Source organism: Phodopus roborovskii, unplaced genomic scaffold (assembly GCF_943737965.1).
Source record: "Phodopus roborovskii unplaced genomic scaffold, PHOROB, whole genome shotgun sequence".
Classification (NCBI taxonomy): Eukaryota; Metazoa; Chordata; class Mammalia; order Rodentia; family Cricetidae; genus Phodopus; species Phodopus roborovskii.
The window spans coordinates 15,245,346-15,265,462 of NW_026126434.1; the positions used below are offsets into that span (position 1 = coordinate 15,245,346).

Here is a 20,117-nt window from a genome sequence, read left to right on the forward strand (position 1 = left end):
AGAAACAAAGTTTGGTGCCAACAGGGCCATAGGAAACTGGAAGCAGGGAGCTAAGAAGAGAGAGGGGGAAGAAGGAGGGAGGGAGGTTTAAAAAAAAAAATCTGTTCATAAGTAGCTGGAGGGAAGATACCAATTAAGTCCTCCATATTTCCTCCAGAATATGCACCTCCCGAACATGCTACTTGGACTTAAGGATTTGAGCTGAAGGCAACTGAGAACAAATGGAAGAAAGAGTCCACACTCCTTATCCACTTGTCACTGGTACAGATTTCCCATGGAGAAGGTACTCTTTCTTCACAGTACCAGAGAGAAAAGAGTAACTCATCCCCACTAAACAATCCCAGACTCAGATCCAAGATCCTTTCTCTCTTGGCCTCCTTTTCTTTTCTCTACCTATCAAGAATCCTCTTCACAGCCTGGTAGTGGTGGCAAAGGCCTTTAATCCCAGCACTTGGGGGACAAAGGCAGGCAGATTTCCAATGGTTCAAGGCCAGCCTGGTCTACAGAGTGAGTGTCAGGAGAGGCTCCAAACCATACAGAGAAATCCTGTCTCAACAAACAAACAACAACAAAAAGAATGCTCTTCATAGACCCTTGTCCCCAGTCACTAGTCACTCTGTTTCCTGACCTCTCCACACAGATTTGCTTTACCTCCATATTGAAATGTTCTCCCTAAAGAAAGACATAATTTGTAGCTGCATCTCCAGATCATCTCAGAACATCCCAAATCCAGCACACCTATCTACAGATCATCTGAGCACATCTGAGCCATGAAGGCTCCTTCTCTTGTTTCTTCAGGGGAGAGCTCCTTGTTTCTACAGGGCAATGTTTTAATATTTTGTTTTGTTTTTTAATTTTCCCTTGCAATTTAATTACTGAAACTCTTGAAAGTAAGCACTTTAAGGACCTGGATGGCAAGCTTAGAACTTTCCTTCCTTCCATGTTGTTTTATGTCTCATATGCATATGGTGGCCAGTAAATCAGTACTCAGGTGATTTTCTGATTATAGACATTCATTCATTCATTCATTCATTCATTCATTCATTCATTCATTCAATAAAAGAACAAGTTCTATTCATCCAGGGGTACTGCAAAATCCCCCAAAGTTATCATTAGTTTCTTCTGTATGTTCCATACTGACGTGCTGTTTTGTAAAGATATAAGAGATACGAAAGCCAGAAACACTAATTCTGTAAAATCTGCTCATGGCATAAGGCTCCAAAGTTTGAAAACGACATTTCATAACATAGAGCAAATATCATGTAACCAACCGTGGTCACAGTTCATAAAAGTGCAGCCTTATATTCTTCATGTTGAAAGATCAGCTTACAAGACTAGCTTGAGAAGGTGACTCCTGAGCTTACAGCACTAAGTTTTCATCTTTTCACACAGAGGAGAGCTATAATTAGCTCAAGATTTTGCTGTAACTGTGGCAGGGAGTCCATCTCCTAATCCATCAGCAGATTTAGCCAAGAATATCTAGTTTTGCAAGGCTACTTTTATAAAACCAACCTTTCAAGTAAACTTGCATCTATGAAACAGATATTTCTTTTCTTTATAAACTAGGTTTCTTTATAAACATATGTGCTCCCATACATGAAGCAGTTCACAAGTCCTCATACGCACATCAAACACTTTTTAGTCAGAATCTCTAGCACATATCCCTATGGTAAGTACCAGATTATCTGTCCCAAATAACACTTCCTGTGTTTCCCTAAACCCAGACTCTGACATCAAATCATTCTATTAGTTTGAGAAACAATATTCATTAAATGGCAAGAACCACTGGTTTTGGAGTTTGGGATAGAATAAATATCATTTTCTTGTCTTTGTGTCTGTTGCTGTTATTTCACTGCAGTACAGAAATCTCTCAGACTACTTTGTAAGGGAAGAAAAGAAATAATTTCCCACTCAATTGCCAAAGGAACTATACAACTTAATCTGATTGTTGTGTGGGAGAGAAAACATTCCCAGTGACGCCATCTTCCTATGTCAATTAATTTTATTACAGATGTCGTCTCTCTGTGCTATGTTAACGCAGATCCTTTTTTTTTTTCTTTTGTATTTCAAGATCTTAATCTCAGTTTGTCTCTCTAACATTTTATTGGCTCAGAAATACACGCTGTAAAAATCCATGGCCATCAAATTTTCCCGTGGGCTAAAAATAACCCACTCCTGTCAGTTAGAATTAGCTGATAAAGAATGTCAGAGCCTGTTCTGAATAAATTTGATAACTTCCTGTTTATGTAGCAGTGACCCTTGTCTAATAAAGCTTCTTTGCCCTAGAATGAGAGGAGCCTCTGCTGTATTCTATTCCTTAATGGCCAATCCTGATTACTTCTGAAAGCCTTTAATACATTTCCCATATTAGACATGAACAGATGTCAGGTAGGTTGCCAAGGGAGATTTCTTTTATGCAATCTTGGCTTGTTGTACAATAATAGCCCTTTCTCAACATGGGAAAAAATTACAGACCCAACTAATTTCCCTGACAGGGGAGAGTTACATATGTTTTCCACTTGTAGTTTTTACGACAAGTTTACAGTTTTGCCAAACCTGGAACTAATTGGGATCATTTCCAAAACTGGCCCAATAAACCCCCCAAAGTGTAAGAGCCATTGGGAAAGGCAGCCAATGAGGGCTTGCTTTTGAGTTTCCTCCATTTTGGCCACAGATGGGTCAGGGGTGGGGTGGGTAGAGGGGAGTCAGATTGTGAAATTATTTCAGTTAAGTCGCTTGAACACTTACTGTTTCATATCCTCCCAGTTTTTGAGCAGCTTGAAACATAGTCCAAAGGTTAACTGTTAGAGGGACAATAAGTATTTAGATAAGCATTGCATTAACACATTTCCAAGAAATGTCAATTCAAACATTTTTTTTTTTTTTTTATTGAGAAAGAGAAAGAAAAAACAAATTAGCTATACCCCGGAGACCTAAACTTCTGGAAACAATTCACCCTTCACCCAAGGGGCATTCAACCTTACAGGATCTACTATGCTTGATGCTTCAAAATATTTCTTGAGAGATGGTTACAGGGCTACAGAGACAGTTGAACTTTAAGGACAAACAGCATAATTTAGTTTATACTATCATCCGTAAAGGAAGAGAACACATTGGAAGGGCCTTGGGGAATGTGTGGGAATTCAGAATGGAGTGAATCTCACTCAGTTCTCAAAGAGAAACCCTTGATGGGATGGTAAGGCCTCCTTCAGATAAGATTTCTCTGTGATCAACAAACAGTTTTATACATGATTACTTTCTTAGACTGTTTGATAGTGAGGCTATATTAAAGGATTGTGCTGTAATTTTGCCAACACGTGGCTGGCACATGAGTAAAGAACACTCAGGTCACATGCCAAGGCATGAGTAATACAGTAAGGAAAGCTAGTCATTCACAGAGACAAGGAGTCATAAGCCCACCGAACTCCCTAAACCGTGCCTATGTGATGCTAAGAAAACAAAATGTATCATTTTTCTTAACAAATACTGTGTATAGAGTTCAATTGTTTATGCAGCCAGGCAGTTGTGCTCAATCAATAGTACGATGATTTTGTTGTTCATTTTGTTACTTTGGAATGTGAAAATTACTGGACTTCAGGTAACCCTTTGGTAAAGGAAATGAGCAGAATGGAAACTAAACAATGAAAAGGCTTTCTGACACAACATGTTTGCAAAGCCATGCTGAACCTTGCTCTGTTTCAAGGCTATCAAGAGCCCTGCCTCAGCCTTGGGCTCATCTGAATTGTTGATAATGGGACAGATCTCTGCACAGAACATTGATTTTACTTCTATTTCGAGCAGCCAGTTTTCAGGCAAACATTGTAATCATCTGTGGTTATATAAGTTTATAATGGCTGCCAGTGTTCTCGTGCAATCAGTGCCAATTGCTATTAGCTATGTAAATTGTTATGTAAAACATACAGGTTTGACGCTCTTCATCAAAATGACACATGGTTTTAATCTAGGAAGATGCACTTGGAGAAAATTCTGTTTCAAGCCAGAGGGGCTCATGGCTTTGTGCACCAGACAGAGCAAAATATATATTTGGCTGTGAACTCTGGGACAGGATCTGGATTTTCTTCTCTTTTTCAGTGGAACTCTGCTGAAGCTATGGGTTTCCTTGCTTAGGCACACACAAAACACCTAAATGTACAGCTAACTCAAAGTTGCTCCAAACTGGGACTTCCCTTCAAGTGGATTGATTTTATGTTTGCTGTGACTTCAGATTTTAAAAAAAAGAAGAAGGAAAAAAGAAACAAGTTTAAGACTAAGGGAGTGTTTTTTGTTTGCTTGTTTTTGTTGTTTTGTTTTTCGTTTGCAGCTGTTTTGTCCACTTTTAACGCCTTCCTTTTAGAAGCTGTCTCCAAACAGGCAACATCTGGGCCTGATAAGGCTACAACATCATCATCATTATCTCACAAGAAAGGAGTTACAGACACTCCAGATTGACAAACCAGAAAGCTAGAAGCTTTCAACACGTTTATTTCTAGTCATCATCCTCGGACTCAAGCCTATAAATATCCCTGCAATTGTCCCACAAGGCAACAATGCAGCGGAAAGAGGCAGGGAGAAAATTCTTGGCTTGGACAATTTGTGGATCTACTATAAACAGAAAACACCCTGCCTAGATTAGGGTTTCAACATAATCACTAGTCCAAAAGAAAAAAATTTTACTCACCCCGCCCCCCCCCCCCCCGCCACCCCTTGCAAATCAAAGAATCTGAGCAATTTTGATATTTCAGACACAAAAACAAGTATACTTACTCTGCTTGAAACCCAAGTAGGGAATTCGCTCTATGGGTGTTTTTCTTTCTTTCATGTATTTATAAAGTGCCACTAAGAAGGCCTGTTCGTCTGCCCTACATTCTTCGCCAATGGACAGCTTTGGCTTTTCTTCATTGGAGGCTTTTTTACAGTTGCTATGGTTATTCTTCGGCTTGGTCAAGGCTGACCTGGCCTCACCTTTCACCTGGAAAAAGAATAGTAACAGTTTATAAAATCAAGCCTAGCCTTTGAAGGCTTGCAAAGACATTCCTAAGTGACACTTTCCCCTGAGGGGGAAACAGCAAGGTAGGGGCACCAAAAGACACCCTTGAGTAAGAACAGTCCTAGACAATGGGCATGAAATTCTGTAAAAAGCCACCTGATAATCATGGTGGGCTTTTTGTGCCCTATGGCTTGGGTGACAAGAAAGTACTCAAGTCAAATAAATGGTGGAGCTGAATGTCAACAAAACTTTATTGAGAAACAGGTCTCCAGAGAGCCACAGTTGATCTGCTTGAGCCAGTGCCCTTTGTATACTTCGTAGTAATTCATGTCAAACCAAAAACAGTGTTGATGTCCCATAGAATGATTGGTTTGCCTCTTGATACATTTTATCTTCCCAAGGGGTGCCACTTAATGTCATTAATGATGCCTTGCTTTTATAATAGTAGCCTGATGCTGTATACAATATATATATATATGTATATATATATATATATATATATGAGAGAGAGAAAGAGAGAGAGAGAGAGAGAGAGAGACATTTATTTCTTATCCTGTTTCTCTTTCTAGACACCGGAACTCTCCATGCTGGGATATACCAGGAGGTCATTGTCATGTGTCACGTGAAGGTGGTGTCTGCACATAACCCTTAGCAGTATACCTAAAAGCAAACTTTTTAATGAGGATTTGGTGGGTTTTCCTTCAGCTGAGAATATGATAGGAAATGTTCTCTTGCCAGAAACTAAAGAGTAGAGGGCAGCTAAAACCACAAGTAGAACAAATGGAAAGTACCCACACACACACTAAGACATAAATGGAGACTGATGCTCCATGGTTCTTTCCACACTATGTGCAGGCTTTGGAGCTTGGCTAACCTAGTGTTCCCTCCTTGCGGCCATGTTGTACAGCGGCCTTTGATGGTTGTTAAATATAATGCTAAGTTGCTGAGTTATTTTAATTGTAAAAGGGGAAGTACAAAGGGTCAGACATAGAGTTCAAATGCACCCATGGGGAATGTGTACATTCCAATATTCTTTGCATCTCCTGGCTGGCATTGGGCAGGAAGAGGGCAAGTGCCGGGAACACTGGGAATAAAAATGTCTCACAGATTCTACACTGTTCTGTTTCCGATTTCTCAGCCTCCCTTCCGAGGACTAAGCACATGAAAAGACATCTGCTTATAAGTATTAAAGGGGAACACATCCTCTCTGAGAGGGAACCATTACTGTTCCTGCACTCAAGTGAGTATACTGCTTTAGTTTCTTCAGACTGATCTCGCAAACATAAAACTTCCTGGGCAACTCACTGGGCCCACTAGAAATTTTTATTTTTAAGAGGCTGTGAAATAGGAGGAAAACATGTTTTATTTTCTTCTGTGTAGAATTTTATTGATAGTCTCAAACTTTTGCACTTTGTGACATGATAGGGAAGACTGACATCTTGTGACTCTGTGCTGTCCTCAACTTTCATTGCCAAGTTTTGGGGTTGGTGGGTCTAAATTTATGCAATTCCCTCTGAAATCATAAAACCATCCTAGTTTTTGTCTGTATCGCCTTATTTGTCTACATTGGTGCCCAGGTGTCCAAGTGCTGTTGGGAGAGCTGACTGACATATTATCTCATTCTTTCATTGGGGATCTGACATTGTTGACTAGCTTAGGTTAAGGTTAGTAGGAGTGCCAGAGCCTGCTTGCTTCTCTCTGCCTCACCAGCACTGGGGTTATAAGCACATGCAACCACACCCAGCTTTGCTTTTTTTTTTAATTTGTGTTCTCTGGATTGACCTGAGATCTTCATGTTTGCAAGTCAAGCAATTTAAGCAACTCAGCTATGTATCTTCCTAACCTTTATGTTCACAATTCAAGTGAAGTGAGTTATTATCGTCATTAAAAAATGTAGACACTGAGGCACAGGCAGAATGAGTAACATGTTTAAGTACATATGATAAACTTAATAAAGCTGGTAGTCCAAACAAACTTTCAATTAAAAATCACATATTTTCAGTCATTACAGCATCCACTGCCGAGAACTCTGGTTTATCAAGTCACATAGGAAACAAAACCAGGTGGTTTTCAAGTCACAGGAGCTTCTTTTCTTCCATTGTGCACCCAGCCAATCAAGAGAAAGAACTCTATACCTATCAGATGCCCACAGTGAGCTACACAACCTTGCTGTGTTCACATATTCTATGTCAGTGTCCACAGGAATTGCAAAAGGCGCCTGTTTATACCCATTTTATAGGAGAGAAAACAAGCTCACTGAGGCTGGAGATCTTGGTGCATGGCTACTGAGGTGTAAATGCCGAAATTTGAAACTCAGTTCTTCCTGCCTCCATCTCACATATGGGGGGAGTAGAGCTAAGAGCTGTGTGTAAAGCTTAAACTTGCAGTGATAACAGATCAATTAACTCTGTTACAAAGACAGGAGCACCCTGGGTAGGGCACTCTGAGGTTTGCATATAAATAGACGCTTAACCCCCTGCTTGTATGTGTAGAGTAGAAATACCAGAAATGGAAAGAAAGCACTAAGAGTAGAAAGTCAGGGCTGAAGTGGCTCACACTCTCTGCTCATGACAAAAGCTCCAAGTGAGGTGACGCTACCACCTGCTGAACTCCATCCTGCTTTCCAGGGTTCTGCTAAGGGGGATGGAAGATGCTCACCAAGAAGGAAGCAAGTGAATGGGGGTGGTCTGCATCTCATACTAGCTCTGTGCATCGTTTCTCAGTGTGACTTTTTAGTTCCCTAGTAAGACTCAGTCAAGTTGTTGTCTACATATTTTCCCCACATTTACTCAACACACTCCCAGCAGTTTAATCTACTGAATGACTGTAATTCAGTTGCTAAAATGGAAACAGCAGGCAGTCTTGGTGTTGACCTTGAGAGAATATGACCTTTAAGGTTTTGTAGGTTATTGTCCTGATCTGAGTACTACACACCTGTTGAGCTCAGTAAGAGCTCTGGGCTTTTCAGAGTGATTGGCAGCATGCTAATTATAGGAGCACCGTTTAATGTTCTCAATGAACCTGTATGCTTATTTGATACTAATCACATTCTTCTACACAATTGGGTTACCACTGCTCTGTCCATCAGCAGGAGTAGCAGGCTGTGGTGAACCAGCAAGGAAGGTTACCACTGCTCTGTCCATCAGCAGGAGTAGCAGGCTGTGGTGAACCAGCAAGGAACAGGCTACTCTCCACTTCTAGGCAAAGCGAGAGTTGTAATCCCTGAGGATAGTTCTTAGGACCAACTGAGACGAACAGCTCTGAAACTAATGCAAGCATCACACTTTTGTAGCATACTTTGTCCTTTCATGATTTTTCCAACATGGAAACCATCTTTTACATGTCTAGGCTTTAGAAAATGCTTAACACACACACACATACACACACGTGCATGCATACATTTACTTTCCATCACTTGAGGTTTTACCACTAGACATCTAAGCTAAGAAAACTCCTCTAGTACAGTTGATAAAATCTTGGTCATAGATCTTATGTTGTAAATGGCTCTAGCAAGTGACAGGATCAGAGCTGATCGTTTGTTACAATGCCCTCCCAGGGCTGGGTGTGTTTCCTCTTCATGAGACATATGTCTTCAGATAGCCACATAATTCTTTCTCCCAGGGGAACCAGTGTGTGACAAAGATGCTGTTCTCTTCACAGCCAAGAGTGGAACCTTTTGAAGGTGACATCATGACCACAGGAAAACCAGAACACCCATGCTGGAAGTTCTGCTGTGGGGAAGTGCAGGAGGCTGGCACTCAGCCACAGTTAGAAATGGTCTTTCTGAGGCACTTTCAAAATACAGACAGGTCTGAGAGCCAAGCAGCTCGCCATCATGTAAAATATTGGTTCAGGTTCCGGAAATAAGCAGATGGTCATAGACTAAGCATCTTTACTGCAACATTCCATGGCAAAAGACCACTTTAAGACCCAAATGCCTTTCTCAAAGGCTCTCATAGTCTCAAGGATGGTTGAGGATCTTGCAGGATTTTCCAGACAGTTGCCAATAGATACACTCACCACACTTTAATATTAATCTTTCCCAGTTAGTGGGTTTCTCCAAATGCATTGGAAGTACACAAGGCAAGACTGTAATCCAAGGCTCCAAGAGAAGCTAAGATACTCCGCCAGTTCTCAGAAGCTGGCCACCATTAACTTTGGAAGGATGGTCTGTCCCAAGCTGACCATTTTCAGTGGCAGGATTAGTGGGAGGAGGGATGAAGGAAAGCCCAGGCTTGGCTGCCACCCCTCACAAAGAGGGTAAACTGGCAAACTAGCATAGTCCACGTGTTCAGTCGCCATCTATTCCTTCTGTTTTGTAAGTCTTCATGTGAATTTTGTAATTCCCACACATCAGTAGTCCCTCCAGATAACATGGCTGGCTCATCACCATCTTCCTGGTGGGGTCAGACTTAGAATATCCTGGAGAAAACACAGCATGCACACTGCGTTCTCTGTTGAATGCAATCAATACAAAACCTTGCTCCATCTGCGTTACCTTGCAGGCCTCTCAGGCTGCATTTCAGGGATAGAACTGATTATGCTGTCATCATTCAAGGCCATAGACACCAAGGCTCTAGGCAGGCAGTTCTAGGGGTGAGCTACTCCAATCACAAGAAAATGTTCTTCATGGTATCCACGTGTTCACTTGCAGAGGTTAAAGGGGTAAGGGGCAGACAACATCAGGATACTAGGCTTGTATTTAGCCAGAAAATTGAAAAAAAAATGTATTTCTGTAGATGGGCTTCAAAATATATATATATATATATACATATATATGTATATGTATATGTATACACACACACACACACACACACACACACACACACACACACACACACACCTTTTGAAGTCTTGGGAGCATGACAAAATCCTAACCAAAGAGCTCTCAGAACTTTGTGGTAAGAGTCATACTTGAAGATAAGACTTATGGAATGTAAAAGTCCACAGTTCACCTTGACACACGGGAAAGCGGGTAGAGGATATAGCCAACCCACAGCAGGCAGGCAATATGAAAGTCAACCCATTCTTTTCTGTGTGAGAATCTTCACCAGTACTCCACATGTCCCCACACTCAACACCTCAGCATAAGGTTCTGGAAATGCTTTGTCAGTTCCCACCTGATTTTTCATTCTCAACTAGATGGATTCGAACTGTTTGGGGCCTAGAAACAACACAGAACACAGACACCCAAGAGCCAGCATGTGGAAATGTGACCTAAGCTCAAAAAAAGTCAAAAAGATAAGTCTAAAAATATGAAGTGACACTTCACTGAATACTTCAGACACTTCAAAGAGTTCAAAGAATGCTCATTCAAAATGGGCCAACAGGCCTCTAAGGCAGAGGCTTGCCTTCTGCATTCAGAGAGACTTTTAAAATGTATTCACCTCTATGAGAGTGCACATACATAGAGATAGTGTTTTGGGTATCTCTAATTCACTCTATCAATTGGAGGTGACTTTGGGGAATTAAAAATATGACCAAAAAGATTAATTCTAGCCACTTCTAATTTCATCTCCAGTTAATCTCTGAAGCATATTTAGATGTGTACACTCAGAGACAGGATGGTTCAGCTGGTCTATTTTTAAGACGAGCAGAGTAAACTATGTCATTGTGTCATCTAGTATGAAATCTCAGCCTCAGTGACGCGGGCGCTTAATCATGTCCTTTACCCAACAAGCCAAACCGGGAGGTGGGAAGTCATTCTGTTGACTAATCAAAGTCCTGCCTCCTACCAGATCCTCCCCACCCCCAGCCACTAGGGAAGTGTCCAGTCCAGACATGGCCTAAAACTCCAGAAGCTTCAGATTGTGAATGGAACACTGCTACAGAGACCAGTTATCGGGGAGGTCAAAGGGGAAAAACAGAAGGAACATCGATCAGGACTTCCACCTGATGACAGACTGTACCTTGTTGATCGCTTTACCATCACAGTTATTGTTGGAGTCCTTCGAGCCGCTGAAGGAATCTCTTCTCTGGGGACATGTTTTCTTTTTGCGTGGTCTGCCTTTAAGATTTGGCGCTGAAAACAAATGGAGAATAATTGTCATACACTCAGTAAAAGATACAGAAGGGTTACTATAGTGCTCTGCTCTGATAGCCCAGACTCATACATGTCAGCCACCAACTCTCATTGGATGCTGCTATCTTTGAAGGGTGGGACATTGGTAGATGCTAAGCTACCAACATTCCCAGGTCTAATTCATATAAATAAAATGAGGACAAGGAAAGATGACACACACACACACCCTTCTACCACCCCCCTCACTCCACACCCCCCATCCAACCCCCACTGCACACTGTCAGAATAGAAGTACCCCTGGATAGACTTGGAGAGCCTTCCTTCTATTTGTTTGCTATTTTGCATTTTGAAACCAAAATGATACACCAGCCTGTGATGTCACCATAGTAAAGTAACATCTGAAAGCATTGCTCTTTGGGAAGAGTTTAGAGACAGCATCATTTTCTCAAATTACCATACCAATGAGAGAGACAGCTCTAGGGAGAGGTGCTCATGGTAACAAGCTACTATTACACAAATTTTCTAATAAGATTGTGGCCAGTGTGTCTCAAATCTCAGTAAATCTGGCAAAGACATTGAAACCGGCATGTCCTCTTTTCCTCCTCAATATATTTTTATGAAGATCTGGAGGGTCATTTAAAATAAATTCCAAAGCTTACACTGGGGTTAGCCTGACTCCTGTGGGGGTTGGAGTGTATGTGTGTGTGTGTGTGTGTGTGTGTGTGTTATTAAAGCCATAGTTACAGACGATAATGGACTTAGGCTGTTTATGGGGTGCCCTGACTGCCCCTACCAGCTCTCACATTCAACTTCATTAGTTACTCAAGTCCGTAAAATCTAAAACCAACCAGCTCACTGAGCTGCCCATTAACCAACTCCGGACAAGTGCCTTTCCCCCCAAATAATCTATCTGGAATTTTCAAGGCACCCATATTTTTATTATTTTGAAGTGCAGTTATGAAGAAAATCATATCCGAACAGCAGGGAGACTCTTAATTGTTATTCATCTCACATATACACATGAACACACACAGGAGTGCACACACGAACACGTTTAGCTAGTGGCTTTAGGCCGTTTCACGGTGGACTCGATTTACATACATGCTACTTCCTACTAATTTGTTTTCCTGCCGCAGATAGGAGTTTTACTGTCAGGGAAACTCGCTTAAGGCAACTCTCTCTTTACAATCAAAGTAGGGAGTGTGGGTTAAGAAGCAGTTTCTGAAGGTTCCGGACCCCTTCCCAAACTACCATTCTCATCGCATTCTCCTTCTTCCAATCGCTGTCCTCAAAGTCCGCCCCAGAAAACCTGCCTGGAATTATCAAATAGAAAGTCACACGCAAAGGCAGGCAAAGAAAAAAATAGACATTACCCATTCCAGTCGCCACACATCTGCCTGATCGATGCCTGTGCTTAGGAAAGCTCCGGCAGGGGACCACCGTTCCCCAGCCTCATCCCTGGAAGTCTGGACTTGATGTGGATATCGGCTTCCTAGCTGCGCAGAGGCTCACTCAGCGCTGCTCACAGCTCCCCTCCCCCGGCAGCTCCATTACTCATGTAAACACACAGCAGTGACTAGCACGGGTGTGTGGGATGGGCTCTGAGCTCTGAGCACTTAGGGGGAGCTGCCAGACTGGCAGGCAAGGCTCTGCTCTCTCCTCCTCCCTGGCTGGGCTTGCTGATTGCACCCAGCTTGTTTGGTGGCTCCTGACCTCTGGCTCCTTGGTGGGAGCTCAGAGCCGAGTTCCGAGAACTTGCCACGGTCCACAGCCTGGAGCCAGGGTGTGGACTGTTTTGTTTAGAGGACTTTGTGTAGCTCGGAAGCTTTTCCACAATGACCCAAGCGCTGAGGCTTTAATGACTGTTAGGGTAGGATGTCCTCTCGAGTCCTCTTATCAAAATAACAGCCCAGCAGTGAGCAGACACAAGCAAACAGGACTTGAGAGAGGAGTCCTGCGCGATCCCAGCAGCAGTCAGCAGAAACAGAACAATATGGCCTCTGTTCCCAGACTTGTCACTGTCATCTTTTCCCCATTTTTGAAAAGCACTTAAAACCTAAAAGGCGTTTATTTCCAGAAAAGCTCTCAAAGCCCGAAGGCCGTGTCTAAAGACAGAGCTTGCACCAAACACAGTGTTTTAAATAGCAAAGCAAAGGTTCCAAGAACCTGTAAGAACCATCCCTAAACTGGGTCGTTGTCCTTCATCTTTTAGGCTGTTTTTAGAACCCAGAGATCGGAAAGATTCTGAGAACTACAAACATAGAGCAGAGGGGCACCTAGCATTCTGATCACACAGCTCTAAATAAGGTTTTATGAAGAGGACACACATGCTTCTTCCTACTAATTTATTTTTCTGCTGCGGATAGGAATTTTACTGTCAGTGAAATGCAGTTAAGGACCTCTTTACCATCAAAATGGGGAGTGTGGGTTAAGGCGAAGTTTCTGGAGCCTCTTGGTTCTTAATTGGTCAAGTGCTGGACTGTTTTAAGAATGAGCCAGCCAAGGTAGCATCTCGGAACCTGCAAATGCAAATCCTTTTTCTTTGTACAGAAAGAAGTACGTACAGAAGTACTTGAGCTATATGTTTCCTTTTCTTTTGGATGGGGGGAGGGTATTATTATACCTGACTGAGCCATCTTTAAGGGTAGGACCATTTGATTCACCTCTCATTTGCATAACATTAGGGAGGTGGCATTGTGTAACCTGAATTTGTTGAATGAACAAATGACTAATGGAAACACAAATGCCCACACACTCCTCTCATCCTTAGGAGGGGAACCTGCCATTCAGGTCATGTGATACACGTGTCACCCTGGGAAACTTTACCCTTTACATCTGCCGGCACTGTAAGCTAGTGGTTTGAGGTGACACTGAAACAGTGAATGACAAGCCCAAGGTTTTGGGTTCATGACTACTGCCAAACCATTGCTTTAACCATAGCCTTGCCCCACATGTCAGTCACAAACCATCAATGATCCAGGTGTGGCCGAGCATGGAGGATGGCATCCAGTCCCCCATAATGCAACAGAAGACCATTTGGACTCTTAAGCCCCCCCCAACCCCCCAGGACAGCCTTGTAATTGAGGAACTTGGGAAATTGTAAATCTTCTGGCTCCCAGGCTATTTTTCCTCTATGGCAGAGAAATCATTCTCTAGTCTGACGATGGAAAGTGAGTATTGCATGCATAGTGGTCAGTGTGAGGTGGAACTCTGCATTTCATTCATTCCCAGGAGAAACATCCCCATACCTTCTCACTGTGCTAGATGCTATGCTTACCCCCTTCTGGAAGGCTAGTGTCAAAACAAAGATCCTGAGTCTCTACCTGGAGTGAGCCTCTGCTTTAGGAAGAGAAGCCCTCAGGTTGGAGCTTCTGCTCTCACCGGTCCCACATAAGGCATGCGACACTGTAAATCTGCCCATGTTACAACTGCTTTCACTTGTGAATATAACTGCTGACCCAGCATAATCCTGGGCCTTCAGAGTTCAGTAAGTGGCTTTGTTGTTTGTGTGTTTGTTTTTTAAAGTTCTAGTTTGTTGCTGGATGTCTCAACAGTTACAAGAATGCAAACTCCTTTTGTGGAGGACCTAAATTCAATTCTCCGCACCCACACCCAGTGGCCTACACCCTCCTGTAACTCCAGCTCCAGGGGATCTGATGCCCTCTCCTGACCTCTGAAGGACTTACACTCCCTCACACACCCCTACACAGGAGATCCTCTGGTAGACTAGCAAGACCTCTTAACTATTGCACTATCTCTCCAGCCCCTCAGCAATTGTCCTTTGCATGAATGCTCTCAGTGTTGCTCTGGGAAGACAATAGTGCCTCATCCTTTCTTGGTACTTGCTGAGCACTGGCCATTGTTCTACCCTCCAATAGTAACTCCTCTAAAACTCACAGCAAACCAAGGAGGTTATCAGGGTTATTATCCTCTCCATCCTACAGATCAGGAAACTGAGGTCGAGATGAAGTCAGCAGTCTCAGACCATACAACTGATTATCAGCAACGGGATGGCTTCTGGGAGCAATTGCCTTTTACCTAGGGTCCTCATTTCTTTCCCAATGAGCACACACATTAAATGGTAGTCCATAACAATCTTTCAACAACCCTAAACACTCTCACACACTGCCTGCTTTTGTGAGCCTCTCTTTGACCCACTGAGAGCAGGGACCTCTTCAGTTTTGACTAAGCAGTGGGTGATAAGACTCTTGTTCAACCCATTAAAACCAGTAAAACTTTGTCAAAGCACCATGCCTATGACCCCTTTACAGTAGTAGGGGCTTATGGCTCATGAGTGAGAGATTTCTGTGGTTGAAACAAGCAAAATCCTTTACTTTCTAATTGTCCACCTTCCTCAGGGCCACTGAGCAGCCACAGCTACTTCTACAGAAGTTAACCCCCTAAAAAGCAAGCTACCTCCATGTTCAGGACACCCTGACATGTAATCACTGCTTATGCCATTGTTTTCTTTTGTTAACAATAGAGTACAATTGTTTGTTGTTAGTCTTTTTGTTTCTTAAAGGGTCTGTTTACTCAATAAATAAATAAATAAATAAATAAATAAATAAATAAATAAATAATGTGTGCTTGTATGTATCTCCGATATGGAGTCTGACAAATGTTCAGGCAGCTCAGGTGTGGGAGACTCTTCTCAGCCCCGATTCTTAATAGTAAAACAAAGGATATGTAACCAGTTACTAGCAAGGTCAGTAGCTTTTTGCTTTTTTCCAGCCTCTGCTGTGTTCTTCCTGTCATGACAATCATTTTTTTTCTTTTAATACCATTTATGCTCTTGGAGTCCTACAAAGACAAACAGCTCTAAAAACTGGATTGATTCATCAGTGAGCCAACAACCCTTTTTGCCCATTTTGCAGAGGGGATTTTTCCTCCTTGCAAAGCTACATATCCATTATATGTTCTTTGTGAGGTCTACTGACACATAGTGTCTAAGTCGCTGGGAGGACCTGAAAATAAGGGAATGGAAAGACAAAACATCATTTTTCTAAGAGTGGCCCCCAAGGGGTCAGTGTCTACAGGAGGTAAGCATTAACTCATAACTCCTGAACTTTTCAAGTTGAATGTATTTTAAATATGAGCCAGAAAGCATAACCCACTGGTGGAAGTTTTAAGTTCTGGCTGATATTGTTCTATGCTTACTCCCTGAACCTGATGATATGCTGCATTTCTGTAATGCCTTTCCTCTGAGGGCAGTGAAGTGCTGGGACTTTTTCTTTACAGACACTAATCTTAAAATACCCTGGCAAGTTTCAGCATGGAGTATTGCTCTTTCTGGAAAAAGAAAAAAAAAAAAAAAAAAAAAAAAAAGGAAAGAAAAGAAAAAAGAAAAGAAACCTATCCTAATTTAGTTATCATTTACTGTGTTCTGTTTTGTTCTATTTTCAATGTTTCCCTTCTGACTATTTAGAAACTTCCTCTTTCAGTCTAGCAAAAATAGGATGGATGTTTTTAGTTATTAATGTATGAGTCAAAGATGTAGAAACCAAGACTGGCAGAACACTTGATCAAAGCCACTCCTAAAATTTATGGGTGTAATAAAAGAAAGGCATTTCGCAGATAATCTCTTACAGAATTTCAGTTCTTAAATACTTGGGGGAAAACAAAAACAGCCTAAAAGCTCTCAGCCCTCCTTGTGGCTTTACCACTGAGCCAACATTTTAACATAAGAATTCATAAATGATTCCCTGAGATTTTTTTTTTTTTTAACTTCAAAACTCAGTGTCATTCCGTGGAGGACATGTTTGTACTCCATGCCTATTTACATAGCTGAAGCTTTCTGTGAATTGACAAAACATGATTGCCACATAAAGTCAAGGTTTTTCAAGTTTATTTTTATTCTGCTTTTCTATAAACAGCCCTCCACACCCAGCAGAAAACACTTGAGAAACAAACCTGGTGTGTGACCTATGCAGGACCAGAGCCATTCACAGGTACAACTTGGTCTTACAGGAACTCTTTAACCTTAATTGATGAATGGTGAGCAGTTGATATAGCCGTACAATGTTACAAGGGCTCTAGTACTTTGTAATTTCACCAGCAGTTCCTTTTAAAATTGTTTCCCTCAATAAAGCCATTAGAAAGGAAAAACCCAGAGATAAGGACCCAGATTCTAGGGCTGGATTTAAAAGCTACCACTTTTAAATACCACCAAGATCCTATGGCTGCAAACAACCGCAGGTCACATGCAATGGATTAATTGTCTTGAGGTCACACTGGGTGTTACTGGTCTCATGGAGAACTGGGCTCTGAGTTCCTAGGTGTTGCAGTCCAAGCTATATCCCGCTGTGGCTGGCATTCACTAGCATTTAACATTTCCACATATCCCCAAAGGATAAGCAGTTGTTTTGTTAGAAAGAGGATGAGAAAATAAACAGACAAAAATAAAGCTGGGCTTATGAGGCTCAGACCACTTTGGCTCTTTGTCAAAATCGCCCAGAGCACTACAGGTCACTAAGGAGAGTGGAATGTCTGACAGGGTTCCCTCTACCTGGACTGATTGGGCAGTTGAAGTCCCAAACAGCTGTGGACTTCACTGACTGCTCAACAAACCATGTAAGTAAACACTCGTGCAGTCTCATCCAAAACATGCCCCGCTCTTACTCACTCTTGGTTCATACTCCTGAATGCCAGGGCATTGTTAATGCCTCCGATCAACGTATTAGTAATTTCACAGGCATGCGATTTGCATAGCTATTTCCTGATACACCCTCTCTCTCTGCCCTGGAGGTCTTCATTTCTCAGAAACACTTAAAAACACAGATTATTTCACTTTGGCCCTTCCCCCACCCCATAAATGGAACAGGGCTTGCTAGCTCATCTGTATTGCTAATTGGTTTGAGAGCATGTGACTCCATGTATTCCTGCATTAAAAACAAGCCAGCCTTTTCTGTAGTCAGGGATTATCATTAGAAATAAGCTGATTTCTATCTAGCCTTGTTTCCCTGGGAGACAGGTACAAATGATCATATATGATTTAGATATGACTTAAAATCATTATGTGGATTCTCCAACGGCCAAGGATACCTCTGGAGAAAGATGGTCACAGAACTCCGAGGAAGAAAAAAAGGAGTTGAGTGAGCCTCTTACCGCATTTGGAGGAAATCAGAGACGAGCTCTGAGGTCTGTCTGGCTGTGGAGCTGGTAGAGATTCTGGGCTGTTAGAGGATAGACCCTTTAGAGAGAAAGTTCTGGAAGTAGAAAAGGAGTTTGAAATCTATGCCAGACCTTGCATAGTCTCACATCATCCCTCTGGTCTATGTGGCCTGTCACAGTTCCTTGAGAGGAATCTATTCCTGGTGGAGGACTCTACCTCAGGGGTGGTAGGAGTGTCTCAAGAGTTGTTTGGGGAAAATGAATTTAACTCTCAGATAACAAGGTAGTGAGCTTACTATGACCTGGATGTAATCCAGGCCTTTGGTTTTCCTCATAGTTTTCCCACGGTTCAGGAACCCATGGAAAGACTCTTCTGCCTCAGAATGTCCCAGACTCTTTAGAGAAATACAGTGGCAGAGAGGACACGCATGTAACTGGGCCCAGGGTTGTGACAGTGTGCTTTAGGCCTTCATGTTAAAAACAATCTCTGGCTCCTTGTCCTTCACATATCACCCTCTTCTTTGCAATCTTGTAACAAACTCACAGACCCAGCAATGTCAAGAGTTTTCTCTGAAGGCGGTGGCTCCAGCCTTGGTGTTCACAAATACTCAGGCTGTCCCTCCCTCCAGATGCCAAGTATCCAATGAACCACTTCTTGACAGTCTGGGCTCCCAGTGGAGGAAAATGTCACACACACACACACACACACACACACACACACACACACACACACACACCACTTCACAGTTAGAAAAATGTGCTATTTCAACCCTATGTTGTACTTTTCCTAGGAAATCAGTTCTTCTTTCCCATCTTTTGAAAAACAGTAACTGAACACAGATGTTGCCTATCTTAGCATGTTACCATTAACAAGAATGAATTGCAATTTAATATTATTGTCTGTTTATTGTTTAAGGCTGTTTAAGCATCCACTGTGGACATGCTTTTGAAGGACATTTTAATTTCCACAATTTCTGGAGGTTATAAAGACAGGACTTCATAAAAAGAGAAAGATTTTTTTTTTTTGTCTAGTTTTTTTTTTTTTTTTTTTGTCTCTCCATTTCTTTCTTTCTTTTTGTTTTGTTTTTGTGACAACCAATAAACTCCCTCATTCCTGCCTATGAGGTGCTCCTATTAAATACAACTGCATCAGACTGAAAGCTACAGTTTTGCATCAAATGGCTTCACCAGGAATAGTAAATAGGAGAGCACATTTAGACTCACATGAAAACACAGAATTCTTGTTCAGCTCTCTCCAGGTTTGAAAATGAGATTGTCTATTTTCAACACCAAAGGTAATTGATTTGCCAATTTGATAAAGAAAATGTGTTCCCACTGGATGTAAGTAAATGGTTTTTTATGATGTTTTGTTTGTTTGTTTTCTTTGTGTTTACATGGCTTAGCATGAGTATATTTGAATCATTACAGACAGGGATGAATGCCCTAGGAGAGACAATTTAATTCTTAAATCCATTCAACAAAAACAAAAGGATACAGTCCCAATTTATTTTAAAAGGTATCCAAAAGGGGTTTGTATAGAAGGTACAGTTTCCAGTTTCTTTATGCCATCAGAAAGAGTAATCTAACACAGTGTTGTTCCCTTTTAAAAAAAACCAAAAACAAAAACAAGAAACAAAAAGCAAAAAGCAAAAAAACAAAAACAAACTAACAAAAATACAAAACAAAAACAAACAAAATACAAGGGCCTGGGGATCTTGCTGGGTTAAAGTGCTAGCTACCAAAACTGATGATCTGAGTTCAATCCCTGGGAACCATGTGGTGGAAAGAGAGAACTGACCCCTGCAAGTTAGCCTCTGATTTCCACAAGTGTTTGGTGGCACATGACCCCACAAATAAAAATTTAATAAACTTTTTAAAAAGTAGGGCAGGGGCAATGACTCAGTTGATAAAGTGCTTGCCACACAAGTATGGGAGCTTGTATCCCCCCATTCAAGTATCCCCAGATTCATGTGCAAAAGCCTTCACAGTGGCATGCAC

General features: G+C 41.8%; 1 protein-coding gene across 4 annotated transcripts in view; it reads right to left on the reverse strand.

The window, feature by feature from the left end:
- The window catches only part of Arid5b (AT-rich interaction domain 5B), a 174,757-nt gene that overhangs the window by 31,978 nt on the left and 122,662 nt on the right, over positions 1-20,117 (reverse strand). For 3 of the 4 annotated variants that reach the window (XM_051186849.1, XM_051186852.1, XM_051186851.1), the window contains 3 exons: positions 10,897-11,009; positions 4,765-4,969; positions 2,749-2,801 (listed from right to left, as the gene is read on the reverse strand). In XM_051186849.1, coding sequence (XP_051042806.1) covers positions 2,749-2,801; positions 4,765-4,969; positions 10,897-11,009 — 371 coding nt within the window. The remainder of the gene's footprint in view (positions 1-2,748; positions 2,802-4,764; positions 4,970-10,896; positions 11,010-20,117) is intronic. The other variant, XM_051186850.1, reaches the window with a different exon arrangement.